Below are 23129 nucleotides of genomic sequence, written 5' to 3'. Positions count from 1 at the left end.
AATGGAAAGGCAAGAAGGTAGGGTTACGTGGCAAAAGAGCAGATGGGAGATGAGGAAACAGACTTGGTGATGGAGGAGCTGATCTGGACGAGGCTCAGATGAACAAGGAGGTGATGAAGGTGCCCTGCATAGTGTTTACCTGATCAAACCAACTACGTCTTGCATACAATCAAAATATTAGATGATCTATCTAACAGTTTAATGAGATCAGTGAACAGCAACCTTATTCATGACAAGAATCACGTACAGCATGTGAACAAAACATTATCAAAGAGATATAAACGCATGACTAACTCCTACCAATCCATCCTAAACATAAAAAGCTACTTCAACCATCAAAAGAAACCTAAGTAACAAAGCACGAATTAAATCTAAAGAGCAGACTTTATTTTAAGAATGCAGCGAACACACATAAAGATAAACAAGGGAGGTACTGGGCGCTTGAGATGGGCCCAACCCCAAGAGCTACAGCCTCCCAAGAGAGATTTAGAGCTGGTTCAAAGCTGGATTCATCTTAATTAATCAAGAATGAAGAGTTACATCAAAACTGTCCACAAGGAGAGCTTGAGAATGAGCTGAAAGCAAAGCTAATCTATTGCCTACAAATCGAATTACAAAATGACTACAACAAGGCTATGAAATGACTAACTACTAGCTACTATCTACTGGCTAACTAGCTAACATCCACTGGCTAACCAAAATGAGGCCCTAAGCCTTCTTATTTATACAATTTGAGGACCCAACAGTCCTCCTAAAATTTAGGGACTCGGCTGCCCAAGACTTGTAGTTAACAGCAGTCCTACTTGAATAGCTTGGCTGCCCTTGTGTTGATTAATTCGGTGGCCCTTGAACTCCGAGCTGATGGTGGAGAATTCGAGGTAAGGGCCCATAAATGAAGGGGACACCTTCCTATAAATCCTCTCCCTTGTCTTCCCACGAATTTGGTTGCCAAGTGCTCATTAAGACCTTCAATTTTGTCTCCAAATTGACCAAAAAGGCTACACAAAGCACCCATTAGACTTGTTGGCATAATGACAAACCAAATTCACTCTATTAACAGAAATGTAATCAAAAACATGCAATAAACTAATGAGAATGGTGGATTAAGTCAAATTAGGAGGTTGAATAAGCCCAAATAATTGTCCATTTTTGGGGCTCATCATCACCCCCCTACTGAAAGTGTTGCTCATCCTCTGAGTAACCAATCTCTCTCCTCATCTTTGATGGCCCTGGTGGCTTCTTTGGCTAACATCTCAGCCGATTCCTCCTTTGGCTTCCCTCTTTTCAAACTTCCTGTAGAAACAGTTCGTTGGCTTCCTGTAGAAACAGTCTGCTAACTTCCTGTAGAACCAATTTTCTCTGACTTTGCTTGCTTGGCTGGGGGTGCCTTCTCCTTGAACTGTGCTGCTGCCTGAAAGCTGACGAATCCAACACAAATGGCAAGTCTAATGTATTATAAAAGCACACAAGTACAATGAACTGCCCGAGAATAGATATTGCATGCCAAAGTTGGATGGGAAAAAGTGTTTCCAGGCCTTTAACTGAATCAAATGGCATTCTTAATCTTGGATTTGAACTCTGCTAAGAATTGATAACAGAAGCAGAACAGAACATAAGATAGATCAAGGGCAGAGAAAATATGACTTGCTCACATATCACTGCTATGAATCAGCATTTCCCTTCAATCTGAAATTGCTTCAAAACAGGCCAAAAATGAGAATTCCCAAGTTTTGTTTCAAGCTGCTGTATAACCAGGAGTAGAGCAAAACTTCATACCGAATCACACTTTTAAGAATTCTTTCACATGGAATAATCTGGCTATTGCAAAAGACCTTGTGAACCCCTTGGAAAGTATTGAAATAAACAAATCTAACCAGAACAGCACCAGAACTTTCCAGTTTGTTTCATGGTAGATTCACTTCATGCAAAATCATTGTTTTTCCATTAGTTAACTTTAATTCAAATTTCTGTTCCTAACATGACAATACTTTCCGACTGCGGCAGCTTTCTCTTCTTCATTTGAAGATGTTGAAATAAGTTTTGCTAAACATTTCATATATTTTTCTCCAAGATGTTCTGCTAATTTTCTTTTATCTCCATCTTGAGACAAGATAAACAACAGTTTCACAGCATAAGCTCGCATTTCAGAGTATGTAGCTTCACAAAAAGGGAAGCAATACTTGAATTGCTCCTCCCTCTCTTAAATTTGTCCTTGCCTCAATAGCCGTTGGTACACAACAAATGGCATGGAATGCTCGAACAATGCTTCCATGTATTGAAGGTGGTGTCAAATTTATTAAAGATAATAGCTGGTATATGATCTCATCAGATTCCAATAATGCAATTGTTGTGTCATTTGTTCTTTGGGGCAATGTTGTAGACATAGCAAGGTTTGCATAGGTATTAGCAGCTTTTTCTCTCAAAGCCAATACAGTTGACAGTGGTGTGCATAGAAGGTCCAAGATGGGTCGGACCACCCCATCTTTGATCATTTGTAAAGCATTCTCAGGTAAACTTGAAAGATTCTGAAGTGCCCCAATGGCTGCTAATTTTGACTTCAAATTAGCATTTGAAATCATTTCAAGAAGTGGAAATACAACTCCCTCTTTGAGCAATGCAGCGTTGTTTTGATCTCTTAAACCTATCTCTGACAACCTACTTGCCATAACAATTTTCATTGTGTCAGACCCTTCTCTCAGGTTCTGTATCAAAGGCTTGAAATAGTTCACCTGTGCCATTTGCACTACATTATGCTCACTGTATGGGAGATTCTCCAGAACTTCGTTTGCATCCTTAGCAGCTTTAGGATTGTCACTATTTGACATTGTTACAAGGAGGAGGATACAACCTTGTACCTTGCCAATCTGTTCACACACAGCCATATCCTTTGAAAGCTCTAAAAGCAATTCCACGGCTTTCATACCCTCTGCAATATCACGTGCAAGTGAACGAACAATAAAATCAATAGCATGATCCACCTCAGCTATTTTCACCTTTCTTCAAGCTCCAAACTTGATGAAGAAAAACTCAGGCTTCTCTGCTCTGGAAGACTCTGCTGTATTTTCCTGTAAAACATCTTCCTGTAGAATGCTAGCCGGATGCCATAGGATGTCTCTGCGCCTCTGCACGATCTTGGTATGCGGAAGAATTTTGAACAGGCCAAAAAAAAATCAGCGAAGGATGATAGGTTAAGCTGATTGTGGAAGCAGAGGATGTATACTTCAGTTTAACATGATGCAAGTGCAAGTTGACTAACAGTTTATGAATTTCAGCTGAGCGCTCATTAATTTCTGCGTGATTGTTTTGGAGTGAGGTGGCAAAGACGTGTGCTGGCCCATGCAACTGTTGTGCTATCATGAACTGCAGTGGTTAACTGTGTGTTCTCTGCCTGTAATCTCATCCATCAGTTGCACTGGAGTTTAGACTACCCACACTATCCGTGTTTTTTAAATTTCACGTGCATGACTGACCCATGCATGCTGCGTGACTTTCTCGTGAGTGCTAGAGAACTGGGTGTCTTGCTACATTCATGGCTTAATTTCACCATTCCATTCGTTCATGCAATGCTTAGACTAGATTCATGCAATAGATGAACAAGGTTTAGTCACGTAACTGAAGTCAAATGGCTGCTTGTGAAGCTTTTTGCTGCTGCATGCTCATGTTCTGCTGCTGCATGCTTGGATCCTTTGGTTGCATGAGGGCTTGGATGATGATTTTTGATTTCTTTTCCTTGTGCAGGTGTCCTCTAACCGGATCTAAGCTGCATGCATTTGTTTCCACGTTCAGATCTGCACGTTCAAGCTGCTGCTGCTGCAATGTCACAGAACCAACTCTTGTTTTCGCCATTTCTCCCAAACGGTAAATCGGATTGATCTGAAACTTGCTGAGCATGTTTCTATCATCATGATGCATCTCCCATAGCAAAATCGTGATCAATGGATGCACGGATTTCGAGAAAAATGGAAAATGGCTGAAGATTTCAGAGATCGATTTCTCGGAAACCATGCATCGGAATCGGCTGAAACTGCTTAGGTAGGTTACCATCACTCATATGCATATCCCCATGAAACAAGTTTTGAAACGGATTCACGGTTATGGAGAAAATGCAAAAATGGCTGATGGTGATGGAGGTTGATTTCTTGGAAACCGTGCACCGGAATTGGCTGAAACTGCTCAAGCATGTTGCCATCACCCTTGTACAATTCCCCATAAAACGGTTTTTCAAATGGATGCATGGTTTTCAAGTTATGGCAAAAACAAATTTTGTTCTATGGATTTTTGCCTCAAGGCTTTTTGCAAATGTTTGCATGGAAGGAAAAACTGAGCTTGGGCTGTGATGCAGGTATGGAGATGATGGAGGAGGAGTTGGAAGATTGCATAAAGACTTCTGAACCCTTGAGGAAGCTACCATGTTCGCCAAACCACTTTTTGAAATCCATGTCTAGTTTCCCACAATTTCTACAGGAAGTTCCTATAGAAGCACATTGAGAAGCACAAGGAGGTGGAAAAAAAAAATGATGGATAAAGGCAAGGGATGGACACACAAGTGCTTGTAGGCCTAATCAACAGATTCCCACCATTAGAGTCACTTTTGAAATTGGATTTGGCTCGTCCAAAGGTTCTACAGGGTGTTTCCTGTAGAAATACAGAGCTTCCTGTAGAAGGCACAAGAAAAATTCCTTTGATCTTGATTTGAGTGCTCCTCCTGTCATGAAACGTCCTTCTTGCAACTTCCAATTAGCCAATGGAATTAGTTTTATTTTTATTTTTCTTTTTCTCTTTTGTTTTTTTTTTTTTTTTTTTGAAAAACAACTAGGGCGCCTCATGGAGGTTTTCACCCTAATTGCCTGCCTTGGGCGCCTCCAAGGGAGGTTTTCACCCAAAGATCTTATTCCCTTTTATTTTCTCTTTTTTCCAACCCATTGACCGCCTCATGGAGGTTTTCAATCAATGAGCCAATCTAAGGCGCCTCCGAGGAGGTTTTCACCGTAGATTTTTATTTTCCTCTTTTTTCCATTTTTTCTTTTTCTTTTTTCTCTTTTTTTCTTTTTTTTTTCTTTTTTCTACCCTAACCTACTTGAAAAACAAAATCGTTCTCAAGTATAAGAATACTTCCAATGGAGCCATGTGCACATCGAGATTAGAGAAAAAATGATGTGGAGGCTCGAAATGCATGCTTGGATAACTATCCAGATCTCAGAGACCAAATGATCTGGCGTTGAAGGGATCAAACAAAGCTGAGGAAGAAAGTACCGCTGCAACTTAGTGACCTTCTGAAACCATATCTCAATATAGCTTTGATATCCTTGGTCGTCTTGCTGATTTGGATCATTCTTCATGTCACCTTCTATCATGACCTTCTGATCTTCCTCTTTTTGTTGATCTTTCTCTTGAATACATGGAAGATTTGATGATAACCATGAGGGAACTCTCTCGATCTCTGATTCTGATCTCTTCTCTTCATCAAGTGCAGCCCATGGTTCTTTGATCTCCTCTTTGGAATCTCCTTTTTCCTTTGGTCCTTCAATGTTGTCAATATAATCTCTGTTTTGCAATACTCTTCCTGAGCTTTGGTGAACATCATTGAGCTCAAAAGGAGTCATTTGCACATGTTGTGCCTCAGCTTTGCAATTGGGTTGAGCTACTCCATTGTATGGCTTTGGAAATGGTATGGGTAGTTGAGTGGAGGTGTGAAATTGAGATGGAGATGGATGGCATTGTGATTGGGTAGGCATTTGGGGTTGCCTTGGTGGAGGAGGAGGCGATGGTTGTGGATGAGCAGGTGGTGGAGGAAAATGAGCGGGATGAGAGTTGTATTAGGGCCTCCACCCCTGATGATGTGCATTCCACTAAGGCTGTGGCTGAGCATAAGAGTGAAATGAATGAGCAGTTGATTGGGCATAATATGGATCAGTGAAGGAACAAGGAGGAGGTGTGAACCATGAAGGATGAGCAGGGGGGCCCCAAGAAGGCATGAAAGTGGCTTGATAGGGGTCATAATAGGTCAAGGATGTACCTTGCATTCCCTGCTGGTAGGGTATGGGTCCATGTGGCCTCCTTTGGTTCATATAACAGAGTGATTCAGTGGCTCCTTTGGCTCTCTAGTATGCAGCTTTGAGTTCAGGCAAGGAAGGGCATTGATTTGTAGGATGGTATTCTTCACAGACGAAACACACTTCTAGAGAGTGCATTGGACATTCGTTCCTAGGATGCTTTCTAGTGCACCTAGGACAAAAAATGGCCAAAGCCCTCTTGGCTTCTTCTTGCTTCTTTTGGATCCGTAAGGTACACAGTTGCATGGCAAGAAACTGCGTCATATCACTCTTGAAATCTTCGATCTGATTTGCAAATTCATTCTTGGACAAGGTATTGCTCCCAACATTTCTACTTGTAGCCATTTTCTCCAGAGGAATGTTTTCTTCTTCTTCTCCCCTAGAGGTGCTTTAAATATGCCTTGATGTCCATCCAGGGGTTCTTCTTAGTCACAGCCATCGAAGAAGAGTGAAGGTTGGCTGTGTGAGGCAATGTTTTAAAAAGGAGTGTTGTGAAATCATTTTTCTAACTTATCTCTACTCCTAGAAGGCATGAAAGGAAATCTTTTTGATTGATTTTTGTATTTTTCTTCTCTAGTACCTACAAAACTAAAATAGATTGAACTGCAACTAACTATCTTGCTGAAACGAAAACGTGGAATTGAAATGAAAGCAGGAAAGGACTAATCTATTTTGCTCAAATGAAATTACAAGAATGAAATGCTAATCTACGCTTGCAGAATTGAAATGCTAATCTACGCTTGCAGAAATGAAATTGCGGAATTGAAATGCTAATCTATGAAAGCGGGAAATGCTAATCTACTTTTGCATAAACGAAATTACATAATGGAAACGAAATAAACTACTTAGAAGAAGATTGTAGTGGAAAATAGAAGAAAAGCGACAATCACCAATACTCTGACGCTTCCCCGGCAACGGCGCCAAAAAGATGGTGGGCTCCAGTATTGTAGCAATAATGCTACAACTCCTGGAACTCCCTTCTTTAATTTTATCAACCCGGTAGTTCGTAACAAACTTGGAAGCGACGGTGTTGTATGCACAAATACTAGCTCTTGCCGCAGCTGTCACTTGGTCAGCTGGCACAAGTCCACTAGGAGCTTAAGCCAACTTCTATGAGCTCTTAGAAGAAGCTTTTTAATTGATGGATGAAAGCTAACTCGAAGGAAGCTAATCTAATTGCGAAAAGAAAATGAAAGCCAAAAAGGAATGCAAACCCTAGCAAACCCTAATTCTACCAGCTAGTCCTATTGACGCAAAGGAGAGCATGCAAACTACTAAAAGAGATGCCATTACTTCTAGGAAGGTAAAATGCATGTGTCTAAGTTATCACTATCTGAAGAAAACATCTTTTTGTATTTTTGATTAAGTTGTTGGAATTATCATGCATGTGCTTTTAACTATTTTTTACTGTGCAGAGGTGGATCAAGGAGGATAAATGCTTGGGAAAGGTTGGGAAGGTTCAGAGAGGTTCTAAGGGGTCCCTAACACCCTTCCAGAGAGTCTCACAAAGTTTGGCTGCCAAGAAACCGTGTTTATGAGCTTCTACAGGAAGTCTGCAGGGGTTCTATAGGATGTTCAGGATTTCTACAGGATGTTCTGTAATTCTTCTACAGGATGTTTCGTGATTGGGTTTTTTACTGATAGGTGAGTGGGAGAGAATGCATGAATGGGTAGGGAGGTAGGGTAGGGGCCTGGAATGACCCAATGACTGAGGGATGAGGTTATGAGAGGGTGTGGAAGTCTAGCTTGCATCAAAGAAGGTTTAGGCAATGGAAAGGCAAGAAGGTAGGGTTACGTGGCAAAAGAGCAGATGGGAGATGAGGAAACAGACTTGGTGATGGAGGAGCTGATCTGGACGAGGCTCAGATGAACGAGGAGGTGATGAAGGTGCCCTGCATAGTGTTTACCTGATCAAACCAACTACGTCTTGCATACAATCAAAATATTAGATGATCTATCTAACAGTTTAATGAGATCAGTGAACAGCAACCTTATTCATGACAAGAATCACATACAGCATGTGAACAAAACATTATCAAAGAGATATAAACGCATGACTAACTCCTACCAATCCATCCTAAACATAAAAATCTACTTCAACCATCAAAAGCAACCTAAGTAACAAAGCACGAATTAAATCTAAAGAGCAGACTTTATTTTAAGAATGCAGCGAACACACATAAAGATAAACAAGGGAGGTACTGGGCGCTTGAGATGGGCCCAACCCCAAGAGCTACAGCCTCCCAAGAGAGATTTAGAGTTGGTGCAAAGCTGGATTCATCTTTATTAATCAAGAATGAAGAGTTACATCAAAATTGTCCACAAGGAGAGCTTGAGAATGAGCTGAAAGCAAAGCTAATCTATTACCTACAGATCGAATTACAAAATGACTACAACAAGGCTATGAAATGACTAACTACTAGCTACTATCTACTGGCTAACTAGCTAACATCCACTGGCTAACCAAAATGAGGCCCTAAACCTTCTTATTTATACAATTTGAGGACCCAACAGTCCTCCTAAAATTTAGGGACTCGGCTGCCCAAGACTTGTAGTTAACAGCAGTCCTACTTGACTTGCTTGGTTGCCCTTGTGTTGATTAATTCGGTGGCCCTTGAACTCCGAGCTGATGGTGGAGAATTCGAGGTAAGGGCCCATAAATGAAGGGGACACCTTCCTATAAATCCTCTCCCTTGTATTCCCACGAATTTGGCTGCCAAGTGCTCATTAAGACCTTCAATTTTGTCTCCAAATTGACCAAAAAGGCTACACAAAGCACCCATTAGACTTGTTGGCATAATGACTAACCAAATTCACTCTATTAACATAAATGTAATCAAAAACATGCAATAAACTAATGAGAATGGTGGATTAAGTCAAATTAGGAGGTTGAATGAGCCCAAATAATTGTCCATTTTTGGGGCTCATCAATTGCAGCCTCGAAATGTTATCTGAGCTCTTGCTACCTTCAGAAGTTCAGCTTCTTGATTTCGGGAATGAGTAATCTTCAGACTCCCGGCAGACGCACCAAAATGTTATCACAAAACCAAACCCTAATAGGCTACTGATTAGGAAGATTTTGAGTAACTATTTCAAACCAAACTTTTGGCTGAGGCTTAGCCTCCTCAACCTGAGAGGGCTCTCTCACTGGGTTAAAGATTTTAATTTAAGGATTAGATGGCTAACTCTATGGAAAAATCAAACAAAAACGTATAAATGGTTGAAATGTCAATCAACAAACATCCATTGGGATATGGAGTCTGAGCATGTTTCAATACAATAGAAAGACCAACTTAACATGGAAGTCAAGGCATAAGAGTCTTAATACATCAGCAAAACAGAGTCATAATGCAAGGAACATAGTGCATAAACACATGAAGGAAATTAGAGCATTATCAATGAATTCTAAGTAACATGTGTTCATACCACTGCAAGTAGGTAGATAAAGGAAGCCATGAGAAAATAAAACATTGAAACTCTCTCTGAATCCTGAGTAGTGAAGCCAACATCTCTATATTAACATAAGAACACACAGTCTCTTACAATAACACAGTATGCTTGTTTATTTTGAAAATTGCCAACCCTGAGGCATTCCACCTCTTTTCCTTTATAGAATTATCATTACAATCTTGGATTCCTTGATCCAACATGAGGGGGAATAAACACCTATTCAAGGCTAAAACAAACTATTAATTACAAGCAGCAGTTATCTAACAATCTTAGAGTCCTAATACAATTAGGAGTACAACTCCTTATTATGGTAGTAACAACTTAGACTAGGAATTAAATTTGATACTTAACAACTGCTCCTCCTTAACTTCGACCTTGGTGATGTCCATAACCCTCCTGTTGGCCTTCAATAACTTCTCCTTCATCTGTCCTAAAAACTAGGAAACTGTCCCCTGCAGTGTAGTCTTGGTCTTCAATGGTGTTCCTTGAATCTCCTGCTGACCAAACTAGCCCCTTTAATCATATAACACATGTTGATTTAGCCATAGAACCCTTCTCTTACACTTTTGCAAAATTAAACTCCTTGAAGTTGCATGAAGAAAGCCAATCTAGATGTGCTACGAAATAAACTGTTGTTTTTTGTAGCGCAAAACTTTTTCTTGCATATATCTTTCATTCTTTGAGTTTTTCCTTTACTTGGGCTTTAAACCTTCTCAAATGACTTCCTCACATTCTCCAGCAGCATCCTTCTCAAAAAATATCCCCTTCTTTCCTTTGAAGATTGGTCAAAAAGAACAAAACTGCACCTACAGCAGTTTCGTAGCGCGCTACGAAACTGCTGTGTGAATCAATTTACATAGTTTTTTCCAAAAAACTTTCCTTCTAAGGATTCTTCACAATTGTTTCATTATGTAAATATGCCACATATATTTGAGATCACCCATCCATGAAACAACTTCAAAAAGTAATGTCTTTGTTTCAACCAAAATTGTATTAGGGTTTCATCACTTACTGCCCTATTTATTTGTGCTGAGGCTGACCTCCAGACTTGCTCAGCTGAATTTCTAGGTCTCCAATATGTCTTTTCATCACCCTGATATTAGTCCTTAGTCTGTCATTGATCCATCTGATATACTTTGCTTCCTTGATTGTAGGGACAATCCAGGTGAAGTATTCAGCATCTCTGCTAACTACTTCTGGTTTTTAAACTTTCCATCTTCCCACATGGCCTTTATTCTTTTGAAATTGGCTTTTTCAATTGCATGTTTCCATGCCCTTTTCTTAAGTTGGGAAATCTCTAGATTAGCAAGCTTCAATTTCTTCTTGACCTCCTCATAGCTATTTTCTTCTTCTTGAGTATCAACTGCTCTGTTTCTGTCATCTTCGTGCATAAGTGATGGTTGCACTACTAGAACTACGAGCTCTTCACTGAATCTTGATATCTCCCCTTTATCACTTAGCTCTGCCTCCTGTAACCTTTTGGACTGCCTAGTCACAGGCCTTCTGGGCTTAAAAACAAGTTTTGAAACCTGATCATCAAACTGTAGTTTTTTAGAGGATTTCATCTTTTTTTATTTGCCCTCACCTAATTCAATGAAGTCTGTTTGGACTAGAGGGGACTCTTCAATGTCAATAGCCTGAAGAAGATCATTCAAATTTCCCTTTGAGACTGGGCTTTCATCAATGACCACTATTTTACCCTTTTCTTTGGCTATTTGACTTCTAGTTACCCTTATCTGGACTATTTCACCACTGGACTGCTCTTGTGTTGCTTCCTTAATTTGAACTTTCTTCTTCTGTGAATTTTGATGAGTATCTTGAACAGCCAATGGTGTTCTAGTCACTGGCTCCTTAACTTGCTTTCTGGCCTTCAGTTTAACAAACCTGCTTGGCCTCTCTTCTGCATGGTGACTAATCACTGGCGATGATATTTCCTTAGCCCTGGGGCTAAGTCCTGTTTCAACTCTAAAACCGGACATAAAGAGAAACGACGACCACTCTCTATCTACCTTTTGAAGTTCATGCAAGAAAATTAATTTAACTAAGCCATGATGGAACAATGATGTTTCACATGCCTTTTTCTTCAACTGTATTTTATCAGACATCTTGCCTAAGCTTTGAAAACGAAAGAAAGGTAGATCCAGAGATATTATTCCAGTGAAATGCAATAGGAGTTTGAAATGATAAGAATACACCTTGTGGTATCTTCCTTCACAGGTGAAGTACCTTTGTATGCATGAGAGTAGGTTGGCATATGAATCTTTGACATAACCCCTTGGCACTGCTTTAGTTAAATCTGTGTCTACAAACTCTAGTTTCGAGAATATCTTGCAAGGTGCCATTTCAAACTTGAAATTCTTAAACCACTTTTCCTGACCTCTAGGAATTTCTGTGACTAAAGATATAATTTCAGGAGAAACTGACAATTCTAACACTTCAATCTTTGTATGTAAACCTGTGAAATTTAGAGAAAATTCCTTGGTCACCTGGTTATGTCCTCCCTGTAGTTTCTCACAGAACCTCCAGCAACCCACATTTTTTAAGGCTTCTTCAATTGTTTTATCCTTTGTGAGAGCATCTAAGCCTTTAGGTTCAGTTCTCAGACATCGACCTGACCTGTGATTCTTTCTTTCTTCCGACATTTCTCCTTTGAAAACCCTGTAGATAGAAGACTTGGAAGAAACTACCTTGCTTGAATTAGGAATTGCCTTGCTTGAAGCATGCGGAAGAATTCTGGTCTCTACTCACCCTGGGCTTGTTTACCTCAAACTCAAGAACATCAGCAAGTCTCTTGTTAGCTCTGCTAAAATTTTCAGCGATTGAAGGTCATTTTCGGGTTTGATGGTGGGTTTGTGCCGAAAGGGCCTCGCAGCAGTCATTTCCCTTTCTACTCCTTCAAGTTTCCTCACACTCCGCTGTCTCTGTTTCTTTCATAAACCCCTTCAATCCCTCGCCTTTACCTTCTTCTCCTTGATTCTTCTTACCTTCCCTTAACCTCCCGCTAGCCCTGTTTTCTTTCAAATTTCAGTGTAAACCCATGATTGTTTAACTCTCGGGCGCGAAGTTTAAATCGCATGACCATGCACCTTATCCATTTATTCTTCATCGTTCAATCGTAGTCGTCAATCGTCCATGATCCGACGGTCTCTGCCATGTTTACCACATGTTTAAACCTCGTGTGCCTTCCTCTTAATCTGGCCATCCATCACCAGATCGACGGTTGACACTTCCCCCGATCGCGCAACTTGCGCGAGCGTTAACCCGCGGGGGCGGTGGTTTCCCGCTGCCACGCGGCGCTTGTTTATTGGATCACTGCCCGTTATACGGAAACAGCCTTGAGCCCAAAGGTGGTGCAGGGAATACCGCCCGCCCGCGAGACTGTCGTCGTACCCTCCTCCCCGCTTGTTAACCGTCGCGCATCTTCCTCGTGCAATAACCGTCTGATCATCCCCGCCCATGATCTAATGGTCCTTGTTCTTCCTGCGCATATGTCTTCCGATCTCCTCCGTAGATTGATCTCCGCCGTTGATCTCTGCGATCCAACGGCTGCTATTGATCCCTATAATGCCTCTGTGTCCTCCATCGCCTCCCGCCAGTTTTCAATTCAATTTTCATGTTTGTAGTTGTCCTATGCACATGAAGGAGAAAGCAACAAAGCCAACAGCTACCTGTACCCTGTGGATTAAAGATGCAGCTACCTGCAATTAAAGACAGGATGGCCGAAGGACAAACAGTACATGGCTTGAGAAGATAACTGCATTAATCAGTCATGGAGCTTTGTACATATTACACTCTACCTATTTAGGAAGGACTGCAGAGAACCAAAAAGATCAAATTCATCCATTAAAGCAGTCAAACTACAGCAGAGTACCATATCTTATTGTAAATGCGGTTGGTGGTCCATTAAGACACCTCCACGCATAGCCTAGCAAAGCAATTTTGTAAACGGACTCTATATATATCCAGAAGACATAATGTAATAGGTTGATGAATGTTATTTTGTTGTAAGCTTCAACTTCTGGAGACTGTAACTGTTATGATACCTGCAACATCTGGTCTTCATTTCCAACTAATGTAAGCTTCTTTTGCAGTTAATTTCTCACTGTCCACCTCTTCTTCTTTGTTCCAGGTTGTGCCTGTTATGCTTTTATTCATGTGCTATAGATGTTTAGCATTAGAGGGGATGTCATCCCACCTCTATGTTAGAATTTAGCATGTATCATTGAATTTGTATGCAGGTTTCTGTTGTTTTAATGCCAGAGAGCTGTCATCCTGTCTATGCATTAGGAAATAGATTTACGGACCTTTTAATTGGTTGCAGCTAGCCATCACAGGGTCCTGTGCATCTGCTGATGTGATTAGTATTCTCCGTCATCACATTTTCCTTAAACTGTGAGTAATTGGTGGTCTAAAGCCTTGTAGTCTAGGGGTGTTCACCCATGTCTGGGGTTAAGCATAGTAGAAGTGGTTATCTGACTTGAATATACAGCATTTCTTTCATTCATCCATCATTTATCCAACATTTTGTTGAGTTTGTAATGTTCCCAAGCATCTCTGATATACAACCTAGGAGAGTTTCTTGGGGTGATAACATGTCTCTTGCATGAATATAACCAAGATCAACATGGATATGACCAGGATCAACTAACCCTTCCTTTTTTGAAATTTGAAATGACTGCGGATGAATGACCCCTAACGAATCTAATGATGGATATGAATGGTTGCATGTAAGAGGTAAGGTTCATGGACTGACACCTGATGATGTAATTTTAATGGATTCTGGTGGATTTGACAGCTAGATATGATTGAACACGAATCCCTCATTTCGTAGCGCATCCAGTGTAAATTTAGGTTTTTGCGCTACAAAAACACCTAACTACAAATCCCCAATTTCGTAGCGCAGGTAGTGTAATTTCAGGACTTTGCACTACGAAAACTCCTAGACAGTTTCGTAGTGCGTTCAAATTTTTGAAATGACCAGACACATGAAACTTTAAACATGATATGGGATCCATAAGGGAAAAAACAAGGTTGTTGAATTTTATTTGATGATGGAAATGATGCTCTAACCCTATGACTTAGGCTCTAAGAACATAAAAATGACTTGACCATGACTGATACAAAAACTTTGGAACCATGCGGATTGTCCAAAATTTAAAAAACTTTTATAGTGATAACAGTTTCCAAGTGAGCCACTTGCAAACTTTTATTTAGTGCATTTGCCACTTTGTTCTTCTTACCCATAATATGCTTGATCTCAAAATCAAACTCACTGATTAGAGATAATCATTTCACTTGTATTGCATTTAATTTTGGCTGACCAAACTAGTATCTCAACCCTCCATGATCTGATATCAACACAAAATTTCTCCTAAGCAGGTAGTGTCTCCACACCTTTAGTGCATGCATGATTGTTGTTAGTTCCAAGTCATGGGTGACATAGTTCTTTTCATACTCATTAGTTTTCTTGATTCATAATAGACTACATGTCCTTATTGCATTAGGACCCTACCTAATCCTTCCTTAAATGCATTCGTGCATACCAAGAAGTCATTTTTGGGATCTTGAGTTGTTCAAAACTAGTTGCACACTATATTGTCCATTGATACTTGACCCATTTCCTCTGTAAAATCTTTGAAAAATGTCAAATGAAACACTAGTAATATCCAGCAAATCCCATGAAGGATCCAACCTCTGTGACATTTCGAGCAGTGGGCTGCTGCATTATGGCCTTAATATTTCCAAGTTCCATAACCACTCCTTCCCTTGAAATGACATGTCCCAAGTATTGAATTTATGATCAGAATAAATCACATTTTCTAATTTTGGCATATAGCTTGTGCTCCCTCAGTTATTGCAACACAACTTTCAAATTATCTTCATGTTCTTCTCTATTTTTCAAGTAAATTAGGATGTCATCCACAAAAACCAATAAAAACTCATCCAAGCATGGGTTGAGGATGTTGTTCATCAAATGCGTAAATATGGTTGGGACATTTTTGAGCCCAAATGACACCACCATGAACTCACAGTTTCCATATCTTGTCGTAATTGTTGTCTAATGTATGTCTTCGTCTTTGATTTAGACCTGATGATAACCAGATCTCAAATCTATTTTAGAGAACACTGCAACCCATCTTGGGTCATCAATTTTGGGCAATGAGTAATTGTTTTTCACTATGGCTTTATTCAGTTGTCGATAGTTGATGCACAGTCGCAAAGCGCCATCCTTATTCTTTACAAACAGTGCTAAGGATCCCCAAGGTGACATGTTGGGTCTAATATAACCCTTATCTAGCATTCCTTTCGGTTGTAACTTCAATTCTACCAATTATCGCATGCTCATGCAATATAGGGATTTGAGAGTAACAATGCACATTGAATCAACTCAATCAAGAAGTTGATTTCCCTCCTGGGTGGTAATCTTTGTATTTCCTCTGGAAACATGTCACTGAACTACTTTAAGATAGGGTAATATTCGATTATGGTTGTACTTCTCTCTACCATGCTAGTCACTTGGACCACATACAGGGCACATCCCCTCTGGTTGCACTTATTTACTCACAACGTTAATATCTACTTGATAGAGATATACTTCCTCACTCCTTGAAGTATTCTTTCTTCGCCTTTATCATTGAGGAATTCTAGTGACTTTTTATAGCAGTCCACCTTATTTTGGTGGGCTTCTAGCCAATCCATGCTTTGTAGCACGTCATACGAACCTAGCAGCAATAAACTATTGTTTTTCACATGTTCCTCAGCTCTAGGTGGCATGATTCCACCCATTATACCACTTTCTTTTCAACTCTCGTGGCTAGCTAGACCAACCATGGCTTTTTATGGGGTTTTCTTTACAAATTTTACATCTCTACAGCTATTGGTCTGACATAACTGAAATTGGTTGGTTGGTGACCATAGCTACCATTTCGATCACTAAATATTGATGATCTACTTCCTTGTTATCCAACACTGCATAAATCCAAGGTATGCTCTAAGCTACATTGTTCACCATTGTTTCCTCATGGACAATATACAACCTAGTGTTTCTTTGTTGTTGGTGAGAACGGTCCTTCTACAGGTGGTTCTCTCAAAATATCTAACATTATAATGGTTTTTTCTTAAACCCCTCATCCTTTTCTCTTATTGATCTAACATGTAGATCTTTATTGGAAATAGTGAAATTCTGTTGGAATTCACCCTTGGTAGGAATGGTGAAATTAAGATTTCTCCCTTCTTGCTTGTGTCTTGAGGATTTTTTTCTTCTTCTTTTAAAATTGTTTTTGTCCTTCTTCTTCCAATCTGAGTGGAATTTGGCCCTATGCTTGGACTGATCATAACAATACTTGCCTTTTTGGATGGTTTCCTCTAACGTCCTTGGTTGTTCAAACTCAATCTCATCTTGGTAAGACTATGACAGCCCACTGAGGTATCTCTGGGTCTTCACCTTCTCATCCTTAATATATGGAAAATACCTTAATAGCTCCAAAAGTCTATTGGTATAAGTGTCTAAGGTAAGTTGTCCTATCTTATGTTCATGGAAATACTTAATTATGTTGTCATAGTGCCTTTTATACAAATACTTCTCACAGAAATATTTATTGAATTTCCTCCATGATAGTTCCTTTTATATAATTCCCTTTACATATCTAAAGTCTTCCCACCATATGTCAACTTTTTCTTTCAAACTAAAAATGGCTACCGTAGCCATATTTTTCAGAGTAGTCATGGACTCTGATATATTTCTTCAATACCAATAGTCAGGATTATACCTCTTCAACCTTCTTAATTTATTCATAAAAGGTAGGGGCTTTGCTTTCTTGAACTCCTCGGGCATTGAACTCTTCTTACTTCTCCTTTGTTGGTGTTGTCCTATGGTTGCAACACTAGAGAAATGGTCATGGTTGCTTGACTCTTATGGAGTGTTGAGTGGGGTTTCTCCCCTCACTATGTCTTCACTTGCTTTTCTATGCCATTTCTTTGACTTGTTGCCTCTTCCCTATTGGTATCAAAACTCTAATTATGGATCTCAGATGAATTTGCTTGGATTTGTGCATGCCTAGGTAGCTAGCACCAAGATATTGTTGTTTTTGTCTTTGAAGATATGATAAGATCTACAAAATCACTGCATTCACCTATGCTTGCCTCTCTTGTGCACTAACAATTATTTCATTATCTTCCTTGCAACTTCTTAATTCAACTCTCAAACTCCTGAGGGTATCCATCCAATCAAGGTAATTTTATTTTGACCTCTTTCCAAACAAATCTTCTTCCTAATCATGATGGGCTTTGTCCATTTGTATCGTACCATTATGTTGCTATTTCCTTTAGTTATTGTTGAAATTTGTGTATTCTTATGTGTTCTTACACACACACGCGCGACTATTAGTTGAGTCAAATGTAAATAAATATATTCACTCCTCACCATGGAATATCTACACTAAGCATGTTGATCTGAAGCTGGTTGCAAAATCAAATCTCATGTCAGTATGCAGGTTAGAAGGCTAATAACATATTAACAATCTATTAGGATATCAATCTCATCAACAATATATATATATATATATATATATATATATATATATATATAGATATATAGATAACGCTCCAAGGATTAGCTCAACTGGTCGAGTCCCCATTGTTAAGTACCTCACCAATTGAGAGGTCATAGGGCCAATTCTCCTCGACGCCCTTGGGATTAGGCCCTGCTAGTTTGGCCGACGGGCTTTAAAAGATTCCCTCTGGGGTTGATCTGCCCAAATTTTTCCAAGGAAAAAAAAAAAAATATATATATATATATATATATCAATTAACTATCGGATTAAATTATATTGTTTGCATGTGAGCCTCTTTAGATCCAATGTTGAACCTCTGCTCTGATACCACTCTTAACAATCCCTCTCACCCCCTTGGCTTATCTTATCTGTGGGAGGTGTTACCTCTTCATTTTGACCCAATATCTAAGATATGTTATGAAGATGGGGTTGGCAAAAACTTCATTTTTGTGAGCTTTGGGAATATAATTCGGATACCGCCATTGTGATTAGCTCGTTGAGAGCTTTCTAATGATATAAACTTATGAGCTTTCTAAGTTTTGTAGTGAAAGTTATGTATGTTTGAATTTTTCCAATAAGAAGGGTTCATGTTAGTCAATGGATATCCACATGGCACCCATATGGCCCATGTCTGGCCCATGTGGCACTGTTATGGCTGCCTCTTTGTCCATCGGTTCACCTTCCTTATTAGGCATCACGTTGGGGTATAAAACTACCTCGTCCAAACAGCTGGTATCACTGACCACCCCAATGGTGGTTTTGAATTTGGGAAAGGTGGCCCTATAATTAATCTCAACCATCTACCCAAGATGGGTGGAAGCTCTAATCCCAACCACCCCCCTACTCATTAAACACCAATCACAATAGGGCTCTATCAATCGATCTCAAATGTCAATCTATAGGCTCGCTCTCTGCTTAGTTCCTTGAAAATCCCATTCGCCTAAAGGCTCACAAGACCGGTGGGATCCTCCCCTAGACCATGCCACCCGAACCCATGTTTTCGCAACATTAAGTCTTCGACCTTCCCTCTGATTCAACCCCATTTGGAAGACCCTGACGTTTGAGGTCTGAGAGTAGCGTCCACCTACTGTATTGTGTGCAAATTCCCCTGAACTAACAGTTCTGAAACACCTCCCAACCACTATTGAACTACATTGCAATCAACATAATACTTTATAATTATTACTCAATTTGACACTAATTACACTAAAATCCCTAATCAATGAGTGAATCACAACCCAACCACCTGCCCAACATTATATGATATATACCCACTATTGGATCACAATCCAACCAACATAATACATCACATTTATCAATGAATATAGAACTAATTATTGTAGAATCACCCACACATAGCGAGACCATAACAATCCACCTACCCACTAGTGGTGGAACACAAACCAACCACCTACATCGAAACCAAAACCTAACAGAGATAATGCCTCAACAAAAATAACACATCGCATTGGCTCCTTTTGGATATGATGGTATGCTTTCTATGTACACATCAAATGATAAAAATAGAGAACATATCTTATAATACCATTCCCCTTCTAAAATCCCTCATCACATGATAAATATAGAGATCAAACCTCATTGAGATTTTTTCCAACTAACTTTCACATAATTTAAGACAAATTTCATGGGGAAAAGGTGATACTGCTCTCCATGTGCATAAGGCAATCAGAGTGCACAAGGCAATCAAAGTGGTTTTACCCCATTTGAAAGGATTCCTAGACGAATTTAAGCATGGGGTGAAACTACCGTAATTTATTATGGTTTTCCATAAATAACTTAACATGTGGATGAAGATAGATAAGGGTGTTCCTGTCCCATGCCACCTGATCAAGGTGGAGCCCTCCAATCCATGCCATCTCAGCACCTCGACATCAAGGGTTCATCACCTCCTTCTTCTCTAACACCTTATTAGAAAATGCCAAGGTCCAAGGTCTGAGACCTGAGGTGGAGAAAATTAGTCCACGCCATCTCAGTGCCTCAGCATCAGTGGTTCCTCACCTCCCTTTGCTCTAAAATCTATTGGAAATATCCTGAAATCTCACATTTTTCATACTAACTGGCATATTGATCAGATTCCCACCACACCCAAGTTACATTTTTCTAAGATAATAAGTGGGAAAGGCCCCCAACACTGAAATTTATATACTAATAATGTTGAACAAGGAGAAATATGTTAAGCACTCCAACTTTGTTGAGTGTAAGCATACAAGTGTTGGTATCAATACAAGAGGAAATGCAAACCCTCTGGTAAAACAACATAAGTCCATTGAGTGAATAACCTATTACATTCCTTCACCAAAGTAATCAAGTGAGGGAGCATAAGCACATAGTTAACACATCAACCATAAACACAATATTAGATAGCATAATCCTGTCATTCATCATTTCCATAGACACAAGAGATTTCATGCCAATTATGTGCATAATGGTGAACATCACCATTCAGGCATCCAAAAACATTTAAGGTTATCCAAGAGCTTATACCAGACATATAAAATGTGTGAAACATCGCATTCCATAACTCAAAGATATAATTCCAAAAGACTTATATGTGTATGTTAAGATAGTTCAAAACTGAAGGAGGGACTTCGACTCTCCTCCCAACCATAGGTCAGCTACACTACACGATTTCTTGCAATTAACCACCCCCGAGCTAGATACAAAGTCTGAGAGGATGCTTACACAGGGGAATCCACACCAAAGCTTGGTAAACACACATGAGATGAAGTTCACAATCCTAGTGGTTTAACAACTACTCTTTGTCAGTAAACACCATAGTGATTCACTTAGTCTTTGATTTCAATCACAAGGCTTCACCGAAAGTCCAGATGGGTTATTTCTCAGTTTCAAGGGATTGAATCCATTGTTTAGGTGGTTTCACAATTATATTTTCTTAGAAAGCACCACATGGTTCTGCAATATACTATATAGGTGGTTTAAAAACTCTCCCAGTAACCACCACATTGGCACATATTTCCTTGTCCAAGTGCGTTGATAACCATACAGTAAGCATCATAGTGATTTAGTTATCCACTGAGCTTCCTAATGACCACACAGGCTTAGAGAGACAGTACGTTGGCCTCAAAAACAAATCAATATAGGGATTATCTTCCCAAATTGTCGATCATTGGGTTCATTCACACCTCCAGCACTACTCCTTGCTTTCCCTCCAATAGTCCCTACAATCCACTGAATTTTCTCTGCTTCTATGCACTCTCCTTCTTTTGTCTTCCCTATTAACTCCCATATTTTCTTCCTGAGGCATTAGATTTCATTGCCTCAATCAATAAAAGGGACGGGGATGGGTGTATTCTTTTTCCCATATGACCAATCTCTTGAATTTTTTTGTCAGTGTGGTCGCTCGGTTGGTTGGAAGAAAAGTTTAATGAATACAATGTGTTTGGATATGACTTGCTCATGGAATGCAAGAGGCCTTCCCCTTCATGTTTTGGATCCATGTGTCCCCTCCTCCAGTCAACCATCATTCAAAATTTAAATTTAATTTTAAGTGTTTTCAGGTTTAGTTCTATCCAATTGTGACTCTCACATTGTAGATACACAGTTATGTCTACATATGTGGGAATGAAGAACAATGGATGTTACTCCTTTATTGATGTCAGAAATTTCCAAGGAGAAAATATCCTTTACTAGATCTTTGTCCCTCTTATTAAGACCCCAGCCTATTATGTTGGATTTGGCATGATTGATGAGCATTCTGGTGGCAAGTGCAAAAGTTTCCAATATATACTTTAAGGAATTCCAGTGATACAATGGGACATCAGAAAATATTAGAATATCAACCACAAAGAGAAGATGAGTCAGAGAACAGTGTGGAGCAAGTGAGATTCATTTGAAACTACCTCTCGACCTAGAATTAGATATGAGCTTGCTTAGAAATTCTGCAACAATGAGAAAGAGAAGCGTGGAGAGAGGGAATCGCTGGCCCAAGCCTCTTTCTCAGTGGAGAAATGGTGGGGAAGGTCCATTGAAAATACGTGAAAAGGAAGGAGAGTCGGCATAACTCAGATCCAAGTAACAAATGTATGGTTGAAACCGAGATGAATGAGTAGGAGTCTGATGTAGAGCCAGTTAACCCGATAAAAATATGTGGATATGACCATTTTATACAGAATAGCTCTTTTTTTTTTTTGTGAATGGAGTGCAAACCTTCTTGGGCTTGTTCGATCACCTCATTGATTTTTCTTCCTTCCATAAAATTGAATCATTCTGGGGAGATGTTGTTTGAGAGGACCTCTTTTAAGTGAAGGGTTATTGCCTTGGAGATGATTTTGTTGAAGGAGATTGATCTGAATAGATCAAAGTTAGCATTGCCTACTTTAGGGATCCGTGCTATGAAGGTCAAGTTGAAAGGAGAAATAATTTTACCTATGATCCAAGAGTATATCCTCCCCCAAGAAATCACAGTATTTAAGAGAGAATCCAATGGTCAAGCCATGTGGACCTAGGCTCTTTCCCTTTTGGAAATTGTGTAAGACCTTTTTAAGTTCTACCTTAGTAACTTCAACCTTCAAAGACTCATTGGGTGACATATCTAGGAAAGAGCCTATTTATGTCCAAGATGTGTCCTATGGTTTCTCTATTATCTTTCTAGAATATCTTTTTGGAATATTTACAACCCTCTATGGAGATCTCCTAAAAGGATGTCGTCATTGATCCATCGGTTTTTAATGCCCCGGATTGTATTAATAGTCTTCCAATGATGGGAGATTCGATGAAACTATTTTGTGTTTTCAACCCCAACTTGCAGCGATAGTGCACAACTTTCCATTCTCCATTATTTTTCCCTATACTAGAGAATTTTCCTCTTTTGTTCCTCCAAATATTTAATGTACATTTTATGGTCAACAAAATCTCCCTTGAAGATCTTAATTCAATAGATTATTTAAACTTAGACTCAATTTCATCAAGGGATTTTTTATGCCTCAATCATTTTGAGTTTTTCCTGCCTTAATATGGTGGCCTTGGATCTCTTAAGATTTTCCTAAAGCTATATAGGAGGGGATTCTAATTGATTTAGGGAGAAAGGGATTCA

At 39.5% G+C, this 23129-nt stretch overlaps 1 protein-coding gene across 1 annotated transcript; it reads right to left on the bottom strand.

Annotated features, from left to right (window-relative positions):
• Positions 1-2159: 2159 nt before the first annotated feature.
• Positions 2160-2921, bottom strand: LOC149254656 (uncharacterized). Its single transcript, XM_089454806.1, has one exon. It carries the CDS (start codon positions 2919-2921, stop codon positions 2160-2162), a length of 762 nt encoding a protein of 253 aa, XP_089310932.1.
• Between the last annotated feature and the right edge of the window lie 20208 nt (positions 2922-23129).

Source organism: Pinus tabuliformis, chromosome 7 (genome assembly GCF_031772625.1).
Source record: "Pinus tabuliformis cultivar Carrire ecotype Pingquan chromosome 7, CPIR1, whole genome shotgun sequence".
In the NCBI taxonomy this organism is placed as follows: domain Eukaryota; kingdom Viridiplantae; phylum Streptophyta; class Pinopsida; order Pinales; family Pinaceae; genus Pinus; species Pinus tabuliformis.
The sequence above is the reverse complement of the archived record's forward strand: the minus strand, read 5'-3'. Positions and strand labels throughout refer to the sequence as shown.